Source organism: Chiloscyllium punctatum, chromosome 4 (assembly GCF_047496795.1).
Source record: "Chiloscyllium punctatum isolate Juve2018m chromosome 4, sChiPun1.3, whole genome shotgun sequence".
NCBI classification, from domain to species: domain Eukaryota; kingdom Metazoa; phylum Chordata; class Chondrichthyes; order Orectolobiformes; family Hemiscylliidae; genus Chiloscyllium; species Chiloscyllium punctatum.
The window spans coordinates 18888472-18907994 of record NC_092742.1 but is presented as its reverse complement, the minus strand read 5'-3'; the positions used below and the strand labels follow the sequence as shown (position 1 = coordinate 18907994).

Below are 19523 nucleotides of genomic sequence, written 5' to 3'. Positions count from 1 at the left end.
TAAGTGAATAAGAAATAGTTTTCAAATAAAAAATTTCATTCATAGTAATAAGTGAAATGAATAATTGTCCACTATGATTACCACAGTTTAAAAAAAATTGATGTTTTAACTGAGAAATTGTCAAATTAAATTCAGGGACCATATGAATATAAGCAGGGTAACTCCTTTTCTAGATTCTCTCAGAAGGGGAAACAGACACACACACTGTCAAAACCACTGAGAATCTTGTATGTATCCTTTAAGTCACCTCATACTCTTCTGAATTTCAAGAATATAACACAAAGGAACATTGCACAAAACTTTATCCCCTAAAATAAGTCTAGATCTCAAACCTTACAGCTATGACCCTTCTGAATTTGCGGTTTCCACAGTTCTGTTTACAGAATTGAGTTTTATAAAATGCATACACTTTGCTCAGTCTTCAATGAATACAACACCTTTTCACTCTCCAGCTGTGTGCTTTTTTCTTCGAGAGTCTTGTGAGACTTCTTCATATATTCTTCATCTTTCTTATAGATCTTCACCATCTCATGTAGCCTTATGTTTTCTTTGAAGACACAACGAGTTCTTTCATTAAGATTCCTGTGGGAAGACAGGAACAGTATTTGAATAACTACAGAATTAGCACTGCTGGTCATATTCCTGACAAAGCTCAGATGCTGCCTGACCTGCTTGGCTTTTCCAGCACCATACACTCAATTGTTGGTCATAGGCAATGGGGCCATCAAGTTTGTATCGATGACCTTCTACACAATTCATTTAATCATGCTCTGCTTGTTGCCCATACATTACATTTCTTTTTAACAAACAATCATTTAAAAACTATGGTCTCTGTTTCAAAAATGTTTCAATGTTATTCCAGAGTTAGAACTGGACAGAAGCAATATTTCATTATTAATACCAATAAAGACATTTCAATTCAATAGAATCCATCCTGTAGCACAGAAACTGAGACAAACTTCTGAAAACAGGTTGCTGAGGAATATGAAGTGAAGCATCTGCTGGGTTGTAGTGTTTCAACATATTGCACTCCATGGAAATCACTGAACTTAGCTTGTGACGGTTCATCATCCATCTTCGACAGAAAAAAGTCAATAATGCTTTGCGTGATTGTAACTAGTGCCTTTGACTCCAGGATATCAACTAGCAGTGAACATATTCCTCATTAAAAAGGAAGTTCTTATCACCATAATTATTTTTGAAAAAAGTAAATAATCTCAAACAAAGTAAATTTTTTCTGTTTTGAGGGTATATAACACTCGGCCTTAATATTTTTGATGAGAATGAGCATCTTACATTAGCTGATATGCAATAGTTGATGCTTTCATGGTTACCAAAAAGAGTATTTGGAACTTTCACAGAAGCGCTTTGGGAGGTGTTGTCATTTGGATGCATTACTAAACCGATGCTCCGTCTGCTCCCTCAATCAGGTATAAAATAGTACTGGTAAAAGAAGCAACAGGGAGCTCTCCCTATATCTATCCCCCAACTAACACTCACAAATGTGTTATCTGCTCACTACCCAATGTGCTATCTGCTCAATACCTCATTGTTATTTGTAGGGTTTTGTTGGGTGGATACTAGCTGCAATTATTCCTCTTGCAATGGTGACTGTGATTCAAAAGTACCTGACTGTATGTAAAATGCCTTACGATGCCCTCAAGTGGTGAAAGGATTATAAAACTCCATGTCTGTCTGTAACAGAAATGAGGATAAGTAAAGCACCTTCTGTGATGTCACTGTCCTCTTTATTATTTTCTTACTCAGTTCAGAGGTCTCCTGTTCTCCCATGCATATCACAAAATCACAGAATTATTACTGCACAGAAAGAGGCCATTTGGCTCACAGTGTAAAGACTATCTTTTCATTATTCTGTATTTTTGACTGTGCACTGAAATGAAAAACAGGCTATTTAAAAATAAGGGCTATGGAAGGAACTTCTGCACTTTTTAAGGACATGTCAGCAAAACTCATTGTATTTGCTGTTGACACTGCTGCTTTGTTTAAGCGGTGCAGCAAATGTTTTAAGATGGGCTGTCATGAGATGAGGGGTAGGGCATAAAGTGAGATTTGGCTGGGCAACAAGTAGCAGGTCCATTTGCAGCATTGTGAGCAATTATGGATGACAACCATCAGCCTGCCAAATGTGATTGACTCCTGGGTAGCTTGTGGGTCTGAACAATACTGGCAGAAGCCTTCAGACTTCCAGAAGGGGACATATTGTATTTCCCTCCAGTCAGTTATTCAAACCTTGAATAAACTTTCTGTTAACCTGAGTCTAAGCAGGTAATAACAACAGGTAAACTGAAGAACATGAAGCTTTTACGACAATTCTGGTATCAGGGGGTTTGACTTCCAGCATACTACCCTCGTGTGGTGGAAGATTATGAATTTGTGTTATTTCCCTACCTTTGCCCCTAACCCTTGCATATTGTTTCTAATCAATGTTCATCCAGTGACTTATTGAATGCTTCTATTGCCTCTACTTCCACAACTTCCAGACAATGCATACCAGACTCAAAGAGTCACACAGTCATAGAGATGTACAGCACAGAAACAGACCCTTCCATCCAACTTGTCCATGCCGACCAGATATCTCAAGCTAATCCAGTCCCACTTGCCAGCACCCAGCCCATATCCCTCCAAACCCTTCCCATTCATACACCCATATAGATGCCTTTTAAATGTTGCAATTGTACTCGCCTCCACCACTTCCTCTGGAAGCTCATTCCATACAATGAATGGAATGAGCTTCCACTGCGTGAAAAAGTTACCCCTAGGTCTCTTTTATATCTTTCCCCTCTCACCCTAAATCTATGCCCTCTAATTCTGGACTCCCCTACCCCAGGGAAATTACTTTGTCTATTTATCCTATCCATGCCCCTCATGATTTTATAAACCTCTTTAAGATCACACCTCAGCCTCTAACGCTACAGGGAAAATAGCCCCAGCCTATTCAACCTCTCCCTGTAGCTCAAATCCTCCAAGCCTGGTGAAATCCTTGTAAATCTTTGCTGAACCCTTTCAAGTTTCACAACATCCTACGTAATATTCCAAAAGTGGCCTAACCAATTCCTGTACCGCCGCAACATGACCTCCCAACTCCTGTACTCAATAATCTGACCAATAAAGGAAAGCATACCAAATACCTTCTTCACTATCCTATTTACCTGTGACTCGACTTTCAAGGAGATATGAACCTGCACTCCAAGTCTGTTTGTACAGCAACACCCCCAAGGACCTTACCATTAAGTCTTGCTAAGATTTGCTTTCCCAAAATACAGCAACTCGCATTTATCTAACTTAAACTCCATCTGCCACTTCTCAAGCCATTGGCCCATCTGATCAAGATCCCTTAGTAATCTGAGGTAACCTTCTTCACTGTCCACTACACCTCCAATATTGGTGCCATCTGCAAACTTATTAACTCTACTTCTTGTGCTCACATCAAATCATTTTGTAAACGACAAAACGTAGTGGTCCCAGCACCGATCCTTGTGGCACTCCGTTGGTCACAGGCCTCCAGTCTGTAAAACAACCCTCTACCACCACCCTCTGTTTTCTACCTTTAAGCCAGTTCTGTATCCAAATGGCTAGTTATCCCTGTATTCCATGTGATCTAACCTTGCTAACCAGTCTCCCATTGGGAACCTTGTTGAACACCTTACTGAAGTCCATATAGATCACATCTCCCGCTCTGCCCTCACCAATCCTCTTTGTTACTTTTTCAGAAAAATCAATCAAGTTTGTGAGACATGATTTCCCATGCACAATGCCATGTTAACTATCCATAATCAGTCCTTGCCTTTCCAAATACATTTACATCCTGTCCTTCAGGATTCCCTCCAACAACTTGCCCATTACTGACATCAGGCTCACTGGTCTATAGTTCCCTGGCTTGTCCTTACCACTTTTCTTAAATAGTGGCACCACATTAGCCAACCTCCAGTCTTCCGGCACCTCACCTGTGACTATCGATGATATACATATCTCAGTAAGGGGCCCAGCAATCACTTCCCTAGCTTCCCAAAGAGCTTCCCAATGGGCGGCATGATGGCCCAGTGGTTAGCACTGCTGCCTCACAGGGACCCAGGTTCAATTCCTGCCTGGGCAACTGTCTGTGTGGCATTTGTATATTCTCCCTGTGTCTCCGTGGGTTTCCTCTGGGTGCTCCAGTTTCCTCCCACAATCCAAAATGTGCAGGCCAGGTGAATTGGCCAAGCTAAATTGCCCATAGTGTTAGGTGCATTAATCAGGGGTAAATATAAGGTGGGGGAATGGGTCTGGATGGGTTGCTCTTTGGACACTTGGTGTGAACTTGTTGGGGCGAAGGGCCTATTTCCATACTGTAGGTTATCTAGTCTAATCTAATCTTCTAGGATACACCTGATCAGGCCCTAGGGATTTATCCACTTTTATGCATTTCAAGCCATACATCACTTCCTCCTCTGTAATATGGACATTTTTCAAGATGTCACCATCTATTTCTCTACATTCTATACCTTCGATGTCCTTCTACTTTGTAAACACTGATGCAAAATACTCATTTAGTATCTCCCCTATCTCCTGCGGCTCCACACAAAGACCGCCTTGCTGATCTTTGAGGGCTTTATCCTCTCCCTAGATACCCTTTTGTCCTTAATGTATTTGTAAAAACCCTTTGAATTCTTTACCTGATTTGTCAAAGCTACCTCATGTCCCCTTTTTGCCTCCTGATCTCCCTCTTAAGTACACTCCTACTGCTTTTATACTCTACTAAGGATTCAATTGGTTTATCCTGTCTATACCTGACATATGCTTCCTTCCTTTTCTTAACCAAACTCTCAATTTCTCTCGTCATCCAGCATTCCCTACACCTACCAGCCTTTCCTTTCACCCTAACAGGAATATACTGTCTCTGGACTCACATTATCTCAGTTTTAAAGGCTTCCCATTTTTCAGCCATCCCTTTACCTGCAAACATCTGTCTCCAATCAACTTTTGAAAGTTCTTGCTTAATACTGTCAAAATAAGTCTTCCTCCAATTTAGAATTTCAACTTTTAGATCTGATCTACCTTTTCCATCACTATTTTAAAACTAATAGAATTATGGTCACTGGCCCCAAAGTCCTCCCTCACTGACACTTCAGTCACCTTTAATACTATGACCGTCCCAGTCTACGTTTGGAAAGTTAAAATCCCCTACCATAATCACCCTATTACTCTTACAGATAACTGAGATCTCCTTACAAATGTGTTTCTCAATTTCCCTCTGATTATTAGTGGGTCTATAATAAAATCCCAATAAGGTGATCATCCCTTTCTTATTTCTCAGTTCCATCCAAATAACTTCCCTGTATGTATTTCCGGGAATATCCTCCCTCAGTACAGCTGTAACGCCATCCCTTATCAAAAACACCACTCGTCCTCCTCTCTTGCCTCCCTTTCTGTCCTTCCTGTAGCATTTGTATCCTGAAACATTAAGCTTGCCAGTCTTGTCCATTCATGAGACACGTTTCTGTAATTGCTATGATATCTCAGTCCCATGTACCTAACCAGGCCCTGAATCATCTGCCTTCCCTGTTAGGCCTATTGCATTGAAATAAATGCAGTCTGATTTATCTGTCCTACCTTGTCTCTGCTTTGTCCCTGTCTGCCCTGACTGTTTGGCTCACTTTTTTTCTCAACTGTACCAGTCTCAAATTGATCTCTTTCCTTACTATCTCCCTAGGATCCCCATCCCCCTACCTTACTAGTTTAAATCCTCCTGAGCAGCTCTAGCAAATCTCCCTGCCAATTCAGGTGCAATCCGCCCATCTTGTACAGGTCACTTCTACCTTAGAAGAGATTCCAATGATCCAAAAATGTGAATACTTCTCCCATACACCAGCTCCTCAGCTATGTATTCATCTGTTCTATCCTCCTTTCCTACTCTCACTAGCTCGTAGCGCTGGGAGTAATCCAGATATGACTACTCTCAAGGTCCTCCTTTTTAAATTCCTGCCTAACTCTCTATATTCTCCCTTCACAATCTCATCCTTTTCCCTTCCTAGGTCATTGGTTCCAATGTTTATAATGACCTTCTGCTGGACCCTCTCTCTCTCTCTCGCGAGAACATTCTGTATCCTCTCTGAGACATCCTTGATCCTGGCACCAGGGAGGCAACACACCATTCTGACATTTTGTTACTGGCCACAGAAGTGTCCGTCTGTGCCTCGGACTAGAGAGCCCACAACACAATCAATCTCTTGGAACCTGACGTACCCCTCATTGCATTAGAGCCAGTCTCAATACCAGAAACTTGGCTGTTTTGATGCGTGAAAAAGTTTCTTTCTTGAATTACATCTGCTAAATTTGCAAATAATTTTAAACCTGTGTCTTCTTGTTCTTGAGCCATTTACAAGCAGGAACAGTTTCTCCCTATTTACTCTATCAGGATCTGTCATGATTTTGATAACTTCTATCAGATCTCCTTGCAGTCTTCTTCTCCCATGAACAACAGCTCAATTTCTCCAATCAATCATCAAAACTGAAGATTTTCATCACTGGTACCATTTTGTAAATTGCTCTGTCATCTCTCAATGTGTTCACATCTTTCCAAAATTGTGTAGCATTCAAAATTGGACACAATACTCCTCAGTTGAGGACTAAAAAGTGTCCTGTACAAGTTCAGAATAACCTCCTTGTCCCTATTAATAAAGACTAAGGATAGTGTATGCATTGTTAACTGCTCTCTTCACATATCCTGCCACCCTTAGTTATCTGTGCATATATGTGTCCCTCTGCTCCTGCTAGGTATCGTACAGTCTATTTTCTATTGTTTGTCCACATTCTTTCAACCAAAATGCATCACCTCACACTTCTCTGCACTGATCATCATCTGTCACCTATATGCTCATTGTACCAAATTGTCTTTTTTTTATAGTTATACACTGTCACAGAGTCATAGACAGACAGCATAAAAACAAGCCCTTCCCCAACTTGCCCATGCCGACCAGGTTTCCTAAACTAAACTCGTCCTATGTGCCTGCATTTGGCCCATGTCCCTCTAAACCTTTCTTATCCACGTATCTGTTCAAATCTCTTTGAAATATTGTAATTGTACCTGTCTCTACCACTTCCTCTGGCACCTATTTCATATACAGTCCTCTTCACAGTTTACACTGATTCTGAGTTCCCTACCATCCACTAACTTTCAAATTGTCCAATGCACACTAAGATCCAGATTATTAAAATTGGTCAGGAAATTCAAAGATCTCAATACCAACTCCTGGTAAACTCCACTAAAGACTTTTCTCCAGCCCAAAATACATCAATTGAACACAACTGTTTCCTGATACTCTGCCAATTTTGTATGCTATTCAAATGATATTATGGGCTAACTAAGCTATTTAGTTACTTCTACAGATTGCTTAGAAAAATTTCATGATAACTATTTATTGCTTGTTAAATGACATTTTATTCATGCAGAAAATATATCAAGATCTGGGAGTATAATCAGAAACTTACATAATAGCTTCAGTGTGAGCCTGTTCAGTCAGCTGAATTAGTCTCTGTTCTGCCTCCCTTTCCAAACGCATCTGAAAGTACATAATAGTGACATAAACACAGAACACTTCACTTCACCTTAATAATTGCCATTGGTTGCTTTATAACAATAATAAAGTAATAACTCTCATTTCCATTTTTGTTGATTTTCTTAAAAGGGAGAATTCTGTGTCATTTTGCAACAGCGTGCATTATTTCTTTACAAAAGGTAATTAGAAAGTAGCATCAAAAGAGGACTATTGTGAAGAAGAACGTAGAATTAGACTAAGTAGTTCACTTGAAGAAAATTGAATGGATCTGCTTTTGCGCTGTAACAGTATGATCATTTCAGTATATGACCAATTCCATAGCTATATGATACTTTTTCTTTAAGGTCAGTTTTGGAAGAGTCAGTTGAGCTACAGCCAGTATCCTAGGTATCAAAACCAGTCATGCAAGAAAAACACAATTAGTTGTCAACATTTCAAAAGAGAAAAGATATAACATTTCAGGTCAAAAGCCTTTGTTTGAGTGTTCAGTTACAAGGACCTAACACTGAAATTCAGGATCTCAGCTCCTTCAGGTGCCAACAGATTTGCTGGCAGGCCTACATTTTGTGATTTTTTTTCTCCATTATCCAGCATTTGTTGTAAATCTTCAGTGATGAAAAAATTTCAGTGGTACATGGGTTATTTCAGTTCTCTAGTATACAAGGTCCCTCCAAATCGTAGTCTTTGCTTAAAACTCAAAGGAATTGATAAGTTGCTGAAGTATTATCTTTCTATTTAATATTGAAACATTTTATTTACTTCTTTTCATGTTCTTCTTGCAGTATCCACTGTTAGCTTTTACACCGAAGACTTCTACAAATGTTTTAGATTAGATTAGATTAGATTACTTACAGTGTGGAAACAGGCCCTTCGGCCCAACAAGTCCACACCGACTCGCCGAAGCGCAACCCACCCATTCCCCTACATTTACCCCTTTACCTAACACTACGGGCAATTTAGCATAGCCAATTCACCTAACCGGCACATCTTTGGACTGTGGGAGGAAACCGGAGCACCCGGAGGAAATGTTCTGAGTTATTCATTAAAAGACTCCAGGTGACCAACTCACTGTAACCTGCCCCTGCCCTCAAACAACCCATCCCTCCTAGCCTTCCATCCTACCTGGAAGGCTCTGGTCTTCCTTTTAGGCCCAGAAGTCACCATGCTAGCACACAGTAGAAGAAAAGGAAGGAAAATCATCTTCATGATCAACCACGGACTTACTGTAAAACACTTAATTAAATCCCATTAAAGTATATGTGAGACTGAATTGGTTTCAGGGTGGGCTCCTGTTTCCAGTTCACGTACCTTTTCTTCAAAAAACTTGTTTTCCAGCTGTCTTAGTGTTTCTTTGTGTTGTTTGTTTGTTGTGTTCATTGTGTCCTTTATCTGAGAGAAGAAAAGAAAAAAAATGGAGGAAACGTTTATTTGTTCTGCATCTCCCCTTTAACTCCTAAAATTTGCAGTGGTACCTAGCATCTTTTCCAAGTGATAGCACATTTAGGATGTGATGTTAAATTGAAGTTCCATCCGCCCACTCAGGTACATGTAAATGATTCGATGACATCTTGAAGAAAAGCAGGGAGGTTCTACTTAGTGTTCTTAATCAATACCACTAATGTTGATCACCATAGAGTCATAGAGATGTACAGCATGGAAACAGACCCTTCGGTCCAACCTGTCCATGCCAACCAGATATCCCAACCCAATCTATTCCCACCTGCCAGCACCCAGCCCATATCCCTACAAACCCTTCCTATTCATATACCCGTCCAAATGCCTCTTAAATGTTGCAATTGTACCAGTCTCCACCACATCCTCTGGCAGCTCATTCCATACACATACCACCCTCTGCATGAAAAGTTGCCCCTTAGGTCTCTTTTATATCTTTCCCCTCTCACTAACCTAATCTATGTTAGGTTATATCTCTAGTTCTGGATTCCCCGATCCCAGGGAAACAACTTTGTCTATTTATCCTATCCATGCCCCTCATAATTTTGTAAACCTCTATAAGGTCACCCCTCAGCCTCTGACGCTCCAGGGAAAACAGCCCCAGCCTGTTCAGCCTCTCCCTGTAGCTCAGATCCTCTAACCCTGGCAACATCCTTGTAAATCTTTTCTGAACCCTTTCAAGTTTCACAACATCTTTCCAATAGGAAGAAGACCAGAATTGCACGCAATATTCCAACAGTGGCCTAACCAATGTCCTGTACAGCCGCAGCACGACCTCCCAACTCCTGTACTCAAATTTCTGACCAATAAAGGAAAGCATACCAAACGCCTTCTTCACTATCCTATCTACCCGCGACTCCACTCAAGGAGCTGTGAACCTGCACTCCAAGGTCTCTTTGTTCAGCAACACTCCCTAGGACCTTACCATTAAGTGTATAATTCCTGCTAAGATTTGCTTTCTGAAAATGCAGCACCTCGCATTTATCTAAATTAAACTCCATCTGCTACTTTTCACAGTTGTGTCAACTTACATTCCAAAAGTTGCCTTTCCTCAAAGTTACTGCATTAGCTGTAAAGCTCTTTCGACCCAAGATTGTGAAAAATGCAAAGAAAGTCTTACGGGGAAACAATAATCTACCATCTTACAGTTGTGTACTAGACAACAGGAGAAAACCATTTTGGATATGCATACATGTATATTTTGATGTCTTCACTTGAAAACGATCAACTTTTGTGTAAACACACCAGCATAGGATTCAACATGAATGGAATATTGTAAATGGTACGTGCAATTACTTAGAAACCATGTTAATTTTCTAAATAAACTTTACATTTAGCAAAAGCTACAAATTATTAACTATTTAACCACAACAAATAAACTTTTCCACCTCATTCAATTTCCTCATCTTACCTGCTCTTGTCTGCAGCTGGCAATGTATGCTTCTCAAAGGCCACAAATACTGGCGCTGCCATAAATGCTCATGCCCCAGGAATGAATAACAAAATGCTCTGCTGCATACGTAGTGCTGCAATTCCTGTGTTATGCCATTGTGCATTGTCAAAAAAAACTGAATCAATGTTTCAGTCCAAGGCTCTCTACCAAAGGACAATCTCTGGACTTGAAATGCAAATTCTGATTTTCTCCCCGCAAATGCTGGCAGAACTACTGGGTTTCTCCTGCATTCTCTGCTTTTATTTCAGGTTTCCAGCATCTGCAATATTCTGCTTTTATTGCAGTGCTCAATCGGCTCGAATGCCTAAAACAAATGAAGGACAATGAGGTGGAAAAGCATACAGTCTCAGTGAAGAAGGATGCCTTTGGTGACAGCGACCAGAGAAATCTTGGTTCTGCACTGGAACAGGATCTGAATTGAAAAGAGCAGTGAGAGCAACGGGCAATGAAGTTGGGTGTCGTGACACATCTAAGCACCTTATAAGAAAAGGAAGTTGAGAAAACAACCTCTGAATGAGCTGCCAGAGGAACTGGTGGAGGCTGGTACAATTGCAACATTCAAGAGGCATTTGGATGAGTATATGATTAGGAAGGGTTTGGAGGGATATGGGCCGGGTGTTGGCAAGTGGGACTAGATTGGGTTGGAATATCTGGTTGGCATGGACGGGTTGGACCGAAGTACATCTCTATCACTCTATATAAGAGGGCCTATCACTACAATAACTGTCTTTGAGGGTGGATGGATGGAATTTGGAGGAAGGGGAGTTACCGACAATATTTGTTAGCTTTGGCAATAGAGTAGTAGTTGTGCAATGAGTAAATTCCTTGCTTATCATTTTAGCCAGAAATGGTGAATGGGAAGACAGAATAGAACAATTATCAGAAAATGGGATATTAATATTGAACAAAAAGAAAAAATAAATACTTGGATTCATATAATTACTTTCAAACTGAAACTTCTCACTTCACATAAATGAAATACTTTTTACATTCCAATGACAACTGTTAATGATAAGTAATCTGTTCATATAGGCATTATTTGCAGAAGAGTGGCACAGTGGAAGGCAAATATGAAACTGGCGCTGATACAAAGGTGACATAAATGAGCAAGTTGTCTGGAATATTGTGTTTTCAGCGTATTTACTTTAAGACTGATTATAAATTTAAATTATATCCACACAGAGGTGGCAACAGTTTTGTATATAACTATATATTTGCTTAAAGATGCACATAAAGAAACAGGAAATCTGAATAGACTCACATCATCCAATTCATTTTCCAAAAGAATTTGTTTCTTCCTAAACTCCTTTACCCTGTTCAGTTCCTCTTGGATCAGCTGTATTTCTTTTGTTTTTTGTAACATTTTGCCTTGCATTTGTTCCAACTGTTGAGTGTAGCTTTCAACCTATAGGAAGATGAAGGTGTGAGAGCAAGTTCAGCTAACAGTGACGACTTGGATAGAGCACTGCACTCCTTATTAATGTAGGTTATTTGCTAATAATTATGGATCAAATTGTATTTCCCTGAAACATTTGGATACCACATGAAGTACTGAAGAAATTACAGCACAAAGAAGGTAATTTGGCCCATCAAATCTACGTCAATATTGCTGATGAAAGGCTTATGCCCAAAATGTTGACTGTCCTGCTCCTTGGATGTTGCCCGACCTGCTGTGCTTTTCCAGCACCACACTTTTTGATACTGTCACCCTTTGTTAGTCCGTTACCTATGATCCAGCCTCACTTATTTTTTAAGTTAATTCACTCAAGTGCCCAACTAATTTCTTTCTGAAATCACTGGATTATCTCTGTTTTCACTGTGCTCAGAGAAAAATTTCCAGGTCATTACAATTAACTGTCTATGAGGTAAGAACCATTCTTCCCCAGAGAGACCTCTCTACACACCTTGCCCAAAACATTGAATCTATCTTTGATTTGATCAGGTGATAAGAGCATAAGACGCAAGAGCAGAAATTGGGTATTCAGCCCATCGAGCTATTCAATGAGATCATGCATCTGATAATCTCAACTTCACTTTCTTGCCTTTTCCCCATAACCCTCAATTCCCTTACTGATTAAAAATCTAGCTATGTCATCCTTAATGGCCCTCTACAATAAAAAGTTGCAAAGATTCACTACCCTCAGAGAAGAAATTCCTTATTTCTCTCTCTCTCCCCCTAACTGGGCAGCCCCTTATTCTGAGATAATGTCCTCTAAAACAACTCTCGATACCTACTGTAAGTCCCTCAAGAATCTTGAAATTGAAATATTGAAATTTTACTCTATTCCAAATCATCGATATATATTTAAAAAGCAGTGGTTCTTGTATTGACCCTCGGATGAACTCTCTACCATCCTCTAGATTGAGGAGCAACCATTTAGCACTGCTTCCTGTCCTTTCTTTTATATCCAACATGTCATGGGCAAAGTGAGAATGGGGTGAATTTAAATTAGGATTGCTTTTCTCCTCAAACCCTTTTCTCCTTTCCCTCTTTAAGCCTAACTCTTACTGAGGCTAAAAGTATTTCCCAAACCCTGTCTTTTTATTAAACCCATAGAAATATCTTTTAAAATTAAATAAAAGGTAGGGTTTATTAATAAGCTTTCAAAATGTTGGGCTGCTTCTTTGCTACTTCATTCTCACTCTTTCGCTCTCTCTCACACATAGACACACATGTATACACACACACATACACACACACGCAGACCTAAAAGGCAAGTTACAATTTATGATTTTTTTTTCCCAAAAGTCAAGAATGCTGGTATTAATGTATGTGACTTAGAGTTCAGTGAGGCAATGTCCAATTGGGAATCTATGAATTGGTTAATCCTATACCAATTATTTTCCTGGAAGTTGGGATGCAGTCAAAAGGCACAGCAATATTTCTTATACTCAGATAATTAGTCCAGATTGGAAGACAAAGTCCAAGATTTTTTCTGGAGATGTACTTTCGAGAGAGAAAAGAGATGGACAGCATGCCTCTTAACTGGTAAGATCTAGAGCTGGTGTTCCTGTAATGTTAAGATAGCAACTGGTTTAGAATCCCAGATTTGCATACTTAAGCAATTTCCTTCATGTGACAAGGACAGACATTTCAGATAGTGAAAGTCCATCTGAATGGACTATTTGGAAGATTGTTGTGCTAACACTATAGCATTACTTTCCCCCATGTGAGTATCCATTGTCAGGTGACAAGATAACTGTAAGAGCAATAGCGCCTATTTTAATATAAAGCATTGAGGTTTTCTTTTGCCCAGAGCTGGATGGAAGCAAGTTTTCAAGTACTTTGTGTCAGCTTTAGCTGAAATGTTTATACAATGCAAAGAGTGCAAAAGCTCCTGGAAATGCAAATATATGATCAGGTATGGCCATTTTATAAATTCAGCAAGCTTGTTTGTATTTTTAACACAAACAGAATTTAAAGATGAAAATAAAGAAGAAAATATAGTTTTCTTTCAGATTTCTCTTCATGCCTTCTGGTCATGACATACATTTCAACAACGAAAACAATTTCCACTGCCACCACGTAGAACTGATTATTGCTAAATATTTTTTTGTTTATTCATTCATAGCTGTGGGTGTCACTAACTTGGTTGACACTTATTGCCAATCCTTAGTTTCCTTTGTGCAGGTGGTGATGAGCTGCCTTCTTGTTGCAGTCCACTTGCTTAGGTGAATCCACAATGCTATTAGGGGGAAAGTTCCAGGGTTTTGACCAGCAACAGTGAATGAATAGTGATATATTTCCAAGTCAGGATGGAGTGTGGCTTGGAGTGAGACTTGCAGGTGGTGGTGTTTTCATGCATTTGCTGCCCTTGTCATTCTAGATGGTAGCGGTAGAGAGTTTGGAAATGGTTGTTGAAGGAGCTTTGTTGAATTTCTACAGTGGACCTTCTTGATTATACACACTGTTGATGGGTGTTGTTGGTGGAGGGAGTGAATATTTGTGGATGCGATGCCAGTCAAGCAGGCTGATTTTTCCTGATGGTGTCAAACTTCAGTGTTGATGGAGCACTCATCCATTTCATTCCTCACTTGTGCCTTGTGGATTGTGGACAGCCTAATTGAAGTCAGAAAGATGGATACTCAATGCACGATTCCTAGCCCTTGTCCTGTTCTTGTCGGCACAGTATTTATATGGTTGGTTCAGTTCAAACTCTGGTCCAGAATGTGGATAATGAAGCTTCATTAATTCCGTTGAATGTTAATTATTAAATTCTCTCTTATTGGAGATGGTCATTGTCTGATACTTATGTGCAGCAAATGTTGTTTTGCCACTTTTCAGCTCAAATGGACCTCCACATCTTGCTGCACTTAGACTGCTGCAGTATTGGAGGAGTCATGAATGGTGCTTAATATTGTGCAGTCATGAGCAGACATTCCTAGTTATGACCTTAGGATGGAGGGAACAACAGTATTGAAGCAGTTGAAGATGGTTTAGCCTACCCTGAGGAACTCCAGCAAAGATGTCCTGGAGCTGAGATGACTGACCTCTGACAATCATAACCATCTTCGTTGTACCAGGTATTACTCCAATCAGTGGAAAGTTTTCCCTCTGATTGTTATTGACACCAGCTTTGTGAGAGCCACACTCTGAAAATGCGGACTTGATGTCAATAGCAGTTACTCTCACTTTACCTTTGGAATCCAGTTCCTTTATCCATGTTAGAACCAAGGCTGTAATGAGATCAGGAGCTAAGCAACCCTGATGAAACCCGAACTAAGCATCAGTGAGCAGATTATTGCTTAGCAAGTGCTGCTTGATCAATCTGTTGATGACACCTTCCATTACAGATGGTCGAGAGTAGATTGACAGGGTGATAATTGCTGGGTCCTGCTTTTGTGTACAAAGACATAACTGGGCAATTTTCCACAATATCAAGCAGATGCCAGTGTAGTAACTGCACTGGAACAGCTTGGCTTGGGGAGTGGCAAGTTCTGGTGCACGTCTTCAATACTATTGGCATAATGTTTTCAGGGCCTACAGCCTACACAGTGGCTTCAACCAATACCTAATATTGAGAAGTAAATCACATTGGCTGAAGACGGTGATGCTGGGAACCTCTGGAGGCCGAAGAATGCTACTGCCTTACCTTTTGCACTGCTGAGCTGGGCTCCCCATCATTGCAGCTGGGAATGTTTGTGTAGCCTCCTCCTTCAGTGAGTTGCTTAATTATCCACTACCATTCAAAACAAAATGTTGCAGGATTGCTTAGTTCTGACCTGTTGGTTGTGGAATTGCTTAGCTCTGTCTATCACTTGCTGCTTATGATGTTTGGCACACATTTCAGTCCAGTGTCTCCTTATTTACCCCATCAAAATCATTCTCATAATTTTGAATACCTTTATCAAATTTGTTCTCAACCTTCTTTCAGCAAAACACCACTTACACTAGTTTCTCTATGTTATTCAAATTTCTTATCCAAGTAAGTTGTCAAGACCCTCTCCCAAGTCTTGACATACTTCCTAAAATATGCTTTACTAGTCAACATACTTTAATCCAGTGCTTCCCTTGAACCTTCGAAGATGACAAGTGCCATAAATACCGCTGTAACTGGAAAACTTCAGTCACTTACAATTGTTTTATTTTCCTCAGTTGCTTGTTGCTTTTGATCCACTAATTGCTGTTGCAGTTTGGCGATCTGAAAAATATAAAATCTGCAATTACATTGACAAAATTCAACTCTTTGAGAGTGGAAAATTTCAGTGACACATTTTAATCCCCTTTATGCAGGCAAGCACTTTCAAATAGTGTGGCGCTGGAAAAGGCTGACCAGCTGTGCTTTTCCAGCACCACACTTTTTGACTCTGATCTCCAGCATCTGCAGTCCTCACTTTTTCCACGTCCTTTCAAATGCCAAGACTCAGAATATGCCATGTAAATTCATGAACACTTAAGCCATTCTGTATCAAAAGCACTTGACTTAATCAAAGTAAAAACTAATACTGAGAATACAGGAATAGGTTTAGCCCAGTCAGTCCTTGGACTCTACTCTGCAATTCAATTTGATCATGACTGACCTACATCTCAACCTCTTTTACCCATCTTTTCCCATATCCCTTGATACCCTTACCTTGCAATAATCTATCATTCTGAGTTTTCAAAACCCCATGTGCAAATTGAAGGAGATAGACTGTAAGGATGCTCCTGGCCTTTTTGTGAAAAGATATATCCTGATTTGTTCCTGAATTTCTTTCCCCCTAATTTTAGGATTATGTCTCATGGTTTTTGATTTGTCAGCCACAAAAGAAAGTTTTTTGTTTTGATTACATTAAATCCTTTTAACATTGAAAACACCAGTAATCCTAGCCATCAAGGAAATACAAGCCACAGTTATGTAATATGTCCCCAAAATTTAATCCTCTAAACCACGGTCAGATGAAACTATAGACTACCCTCTTCAAAGTCAATCTGTTCACACAGAACACAGTTCTCCACATGTGAAGAAGGCGTTTGATATGCTTTCCTTTATTGGTCAGAGTATTGAGTACAGGAGTTGGGAGGTCATGTTGCGGCTGTACAGGACATTGGTTAGGCCACTGTTGGAATATTGCGTGCAATTCTGGTCTCCTTCCTATCGGAAACTTGAAAGGGTTCAGAAAAGATTTACAAGGATGTTGCCAGGGTTGGAGGATCTGAGCTACAGGGAGAGGCTGAACAGGCTGGGGCGGTTTTCCCTGGAGTGTCGGAGGCTGAGGGGTGACCTTATAGAGGTTTACAAAATTATGAGGGGCATGGATAGGATAAATAGACAAAGTCTTTTCCCTGGGATCGGGGAATCCAGAACTAGAGATATAACCTAACATAGATTAGGTTAGTGAGAGGGGAAAGATATAAAAGAGACCTAAGGGGCAACTTTTTCACGCAGTGGGTAGTACATGTATGGAATGAGCTGCCAGAGGATGTGGTGGAGGCTGGTACAATTGCAACATTTAAGACGCATTCGGATGGGTATATGAATAGGAAGGGTTTGGAGGGATATGGGCTGGGTGCTGGCAGGTGGGAATAGATTGGGTTGGGATATCTGATTGGCATGGACAGGTTGGACCGAAGGGTCTGTTTCCATGCTGTACATCTCTATGACTCTATGTGACCAAGACTTTTTACAAAGCAAACATAACTTCTGGTTCCCTTGAGAAAGGCCAATGGTCAATTATCCTTTCTCATAACTGATATATATATATATATATATATATATATAAATCTCTCTTTCTTCTCTATCTCCCTCGTGCCTTCTCCACACTTCACCTAGTCCACGAGATCTCCCACTACCCATGTTCCCACTCCCCTCCTGACCACCTTACTTCCTATGTTAATTGATATTGTTAATGGTTCTTCCTCCTCAGGGTTTGTTCCCCTTTCCATTAAATTTATTGACATCAGGCAGAATGCTTGCAGCATTTTTGGAGAAAAAACAGAGTTAAAGATTTGAGTCCAGTGAAATGGTTGTAGCATTCGCAATTCTTTTATTTTATTGTCCTATTCTTGTGTTCTGTTCCTTAACATAAAATCACCATTCCTACGTTAGAAGGTAAGTAACGTATGTTCAATTTGCTTGAAAATCTCAATAAACTTACTTAACAGACAGCTGATAATCTTCATTAACGGAACAACTTCGGTACATATTTTTAATCTAGCATGTTGCTGCTTGCACTCTGTGGGTGCTGATCATGTGGCGTCATCCTGGTTGTGGGCTCATTAACATACCCATTAGTAGGTATCAATGGGGACACTTCTCAAAGAACCAACATATAACCCCCATATCGCTGAAAATGATACCCCATCTTCAAAATCCCTTTCTGCCCAAAGTCATTGAACATGTTGTCGCCTTCGAAACACGTATACTTTTTCTCAGTCTTCCACGTTTAAATCTTTCCAATGGGGAGAAGATTAAATACATGTTAAATAACAACATTTTAAAATACATAATTAAACAAGATTATTACCATTGTCTCTTTCTCCAAGTCCTGTTTCTTTAAGTATGTGATCACTTCCATGGCATCTCTCTCTACCTGAAACCGATCGTTCATTAAGGTTTCATTGGTCCTGGCAAGTGTCCGTGCTGTGTCACGGTACTCCACTCGCGACTTCTCAACCGTGTTGAGTCTCGATTCCCACAAAGCAGCATTAGCCATCGCCTTCTCTGCATCTGATTCCACGGGTTTTGGTTCAGCCTTTTCATCCTTATTTCCTTTCCTTAATAAAAAAAGTTTTTTTTTAATTTGGAGATGCAGTCTTCCAGCTGTGCCAGCACCCACCTTCGGCAGAAACATTTGGGCCACAGCTGTGCTTACTGACTGTCCTTCCACCACCACCACAGTCTGTAGCTATGGCCTTCTGTGAAAACAAATGCTATCATCTTGAGGCTCCCACGCTCTTTTCCTGTCAACATTGGCAGTGCTAACCTCTGTAGATAGGACCACTGATATGCCAGTTTTGGAGATGGTTCTTCAAGGACAAGTGTAAGTTGTCAGTATTTTAAGGCTTGATTTATTTTTGTAGGGGTGGTGGATAATTAAATAAATAAAATCAAAGGTCATCCGAAGTCGGGGTCCTCAACCCAGAACAAAAATTCAGCTTATTCACCTGGTTTGCTGTACATTTTAAACATTTAATCTAGATTGGTATATGTTTGTTTATATATTGAGATATAAAGTTACCCCCATTTGAAATCATCGAGCTTTATATAATTTAACAAGTAACTGAGTTCTCTTTCTATCAAGGTTTCGCCTTGTAGTATTCATACAAGGCTGCAATTCTGTAAATGTCCACCCTCTGATACCCCATTCAAGTTCACATTTTTCAGAGTTTGACAGGCTAGTAAATCATAAACCCATGACAAGCATCGATATGCTTAAATATTTTACCAAGGAGGAAAAGATTGATGGTAAATTCTACAGACTGTCTTTGGACAGCAATCTAAATTAACCATTTCTAAATTAACCCCATCCACAATTATTCTCTCACTTCTCCCCTACTTCCTTAAGGAAACAACTCATTATGGAGGGTTAAGTACCCTACATAACGCTTGACATAGTGTCACGAGCGATGGACTAATCAG

General features: G+C 40.0%; 1 protein-coding gene across 2 annotated transcripts in view; it reads right to left on the bottom strand.

The window, feature by feature from the left end:
* The window catches only part of LOC140476108 (basal body-orientation factor 1-like), a 29752-nt gene that overhangs the window by 7450 nt on the left and 2779 nt on the right, over window positions 1-19523 (bottom strand). For both annotated transcript variants that reach the window (XM_072568196.1, XM_072568197.1), the window contains exons 2-7: window positions 18409-18658; window positions 16038-16103; window positions 11723-11866; window positions 8865-8945; window positions 7489-7559; window positions 438-582 (exon numbers count right to left, since the gene is read on the bottom strand). In XM_072568196.1, coding sequence (XP_072424297.1) covers window positions 438-582; window positions 7489-7559; window positions 8865-8945; window positions 11723-11866; window positions 16038-16103; window positions 18409-18658 — 757 coding nt within the window. The remainder of the gene's footprint in view (window positions 1-437; window positions 583-7488; window positions 7560-8864; window positions 8946-11722; window positions 11867-16037; window positions 16104-18408; window positions 18659-19523) is intronic.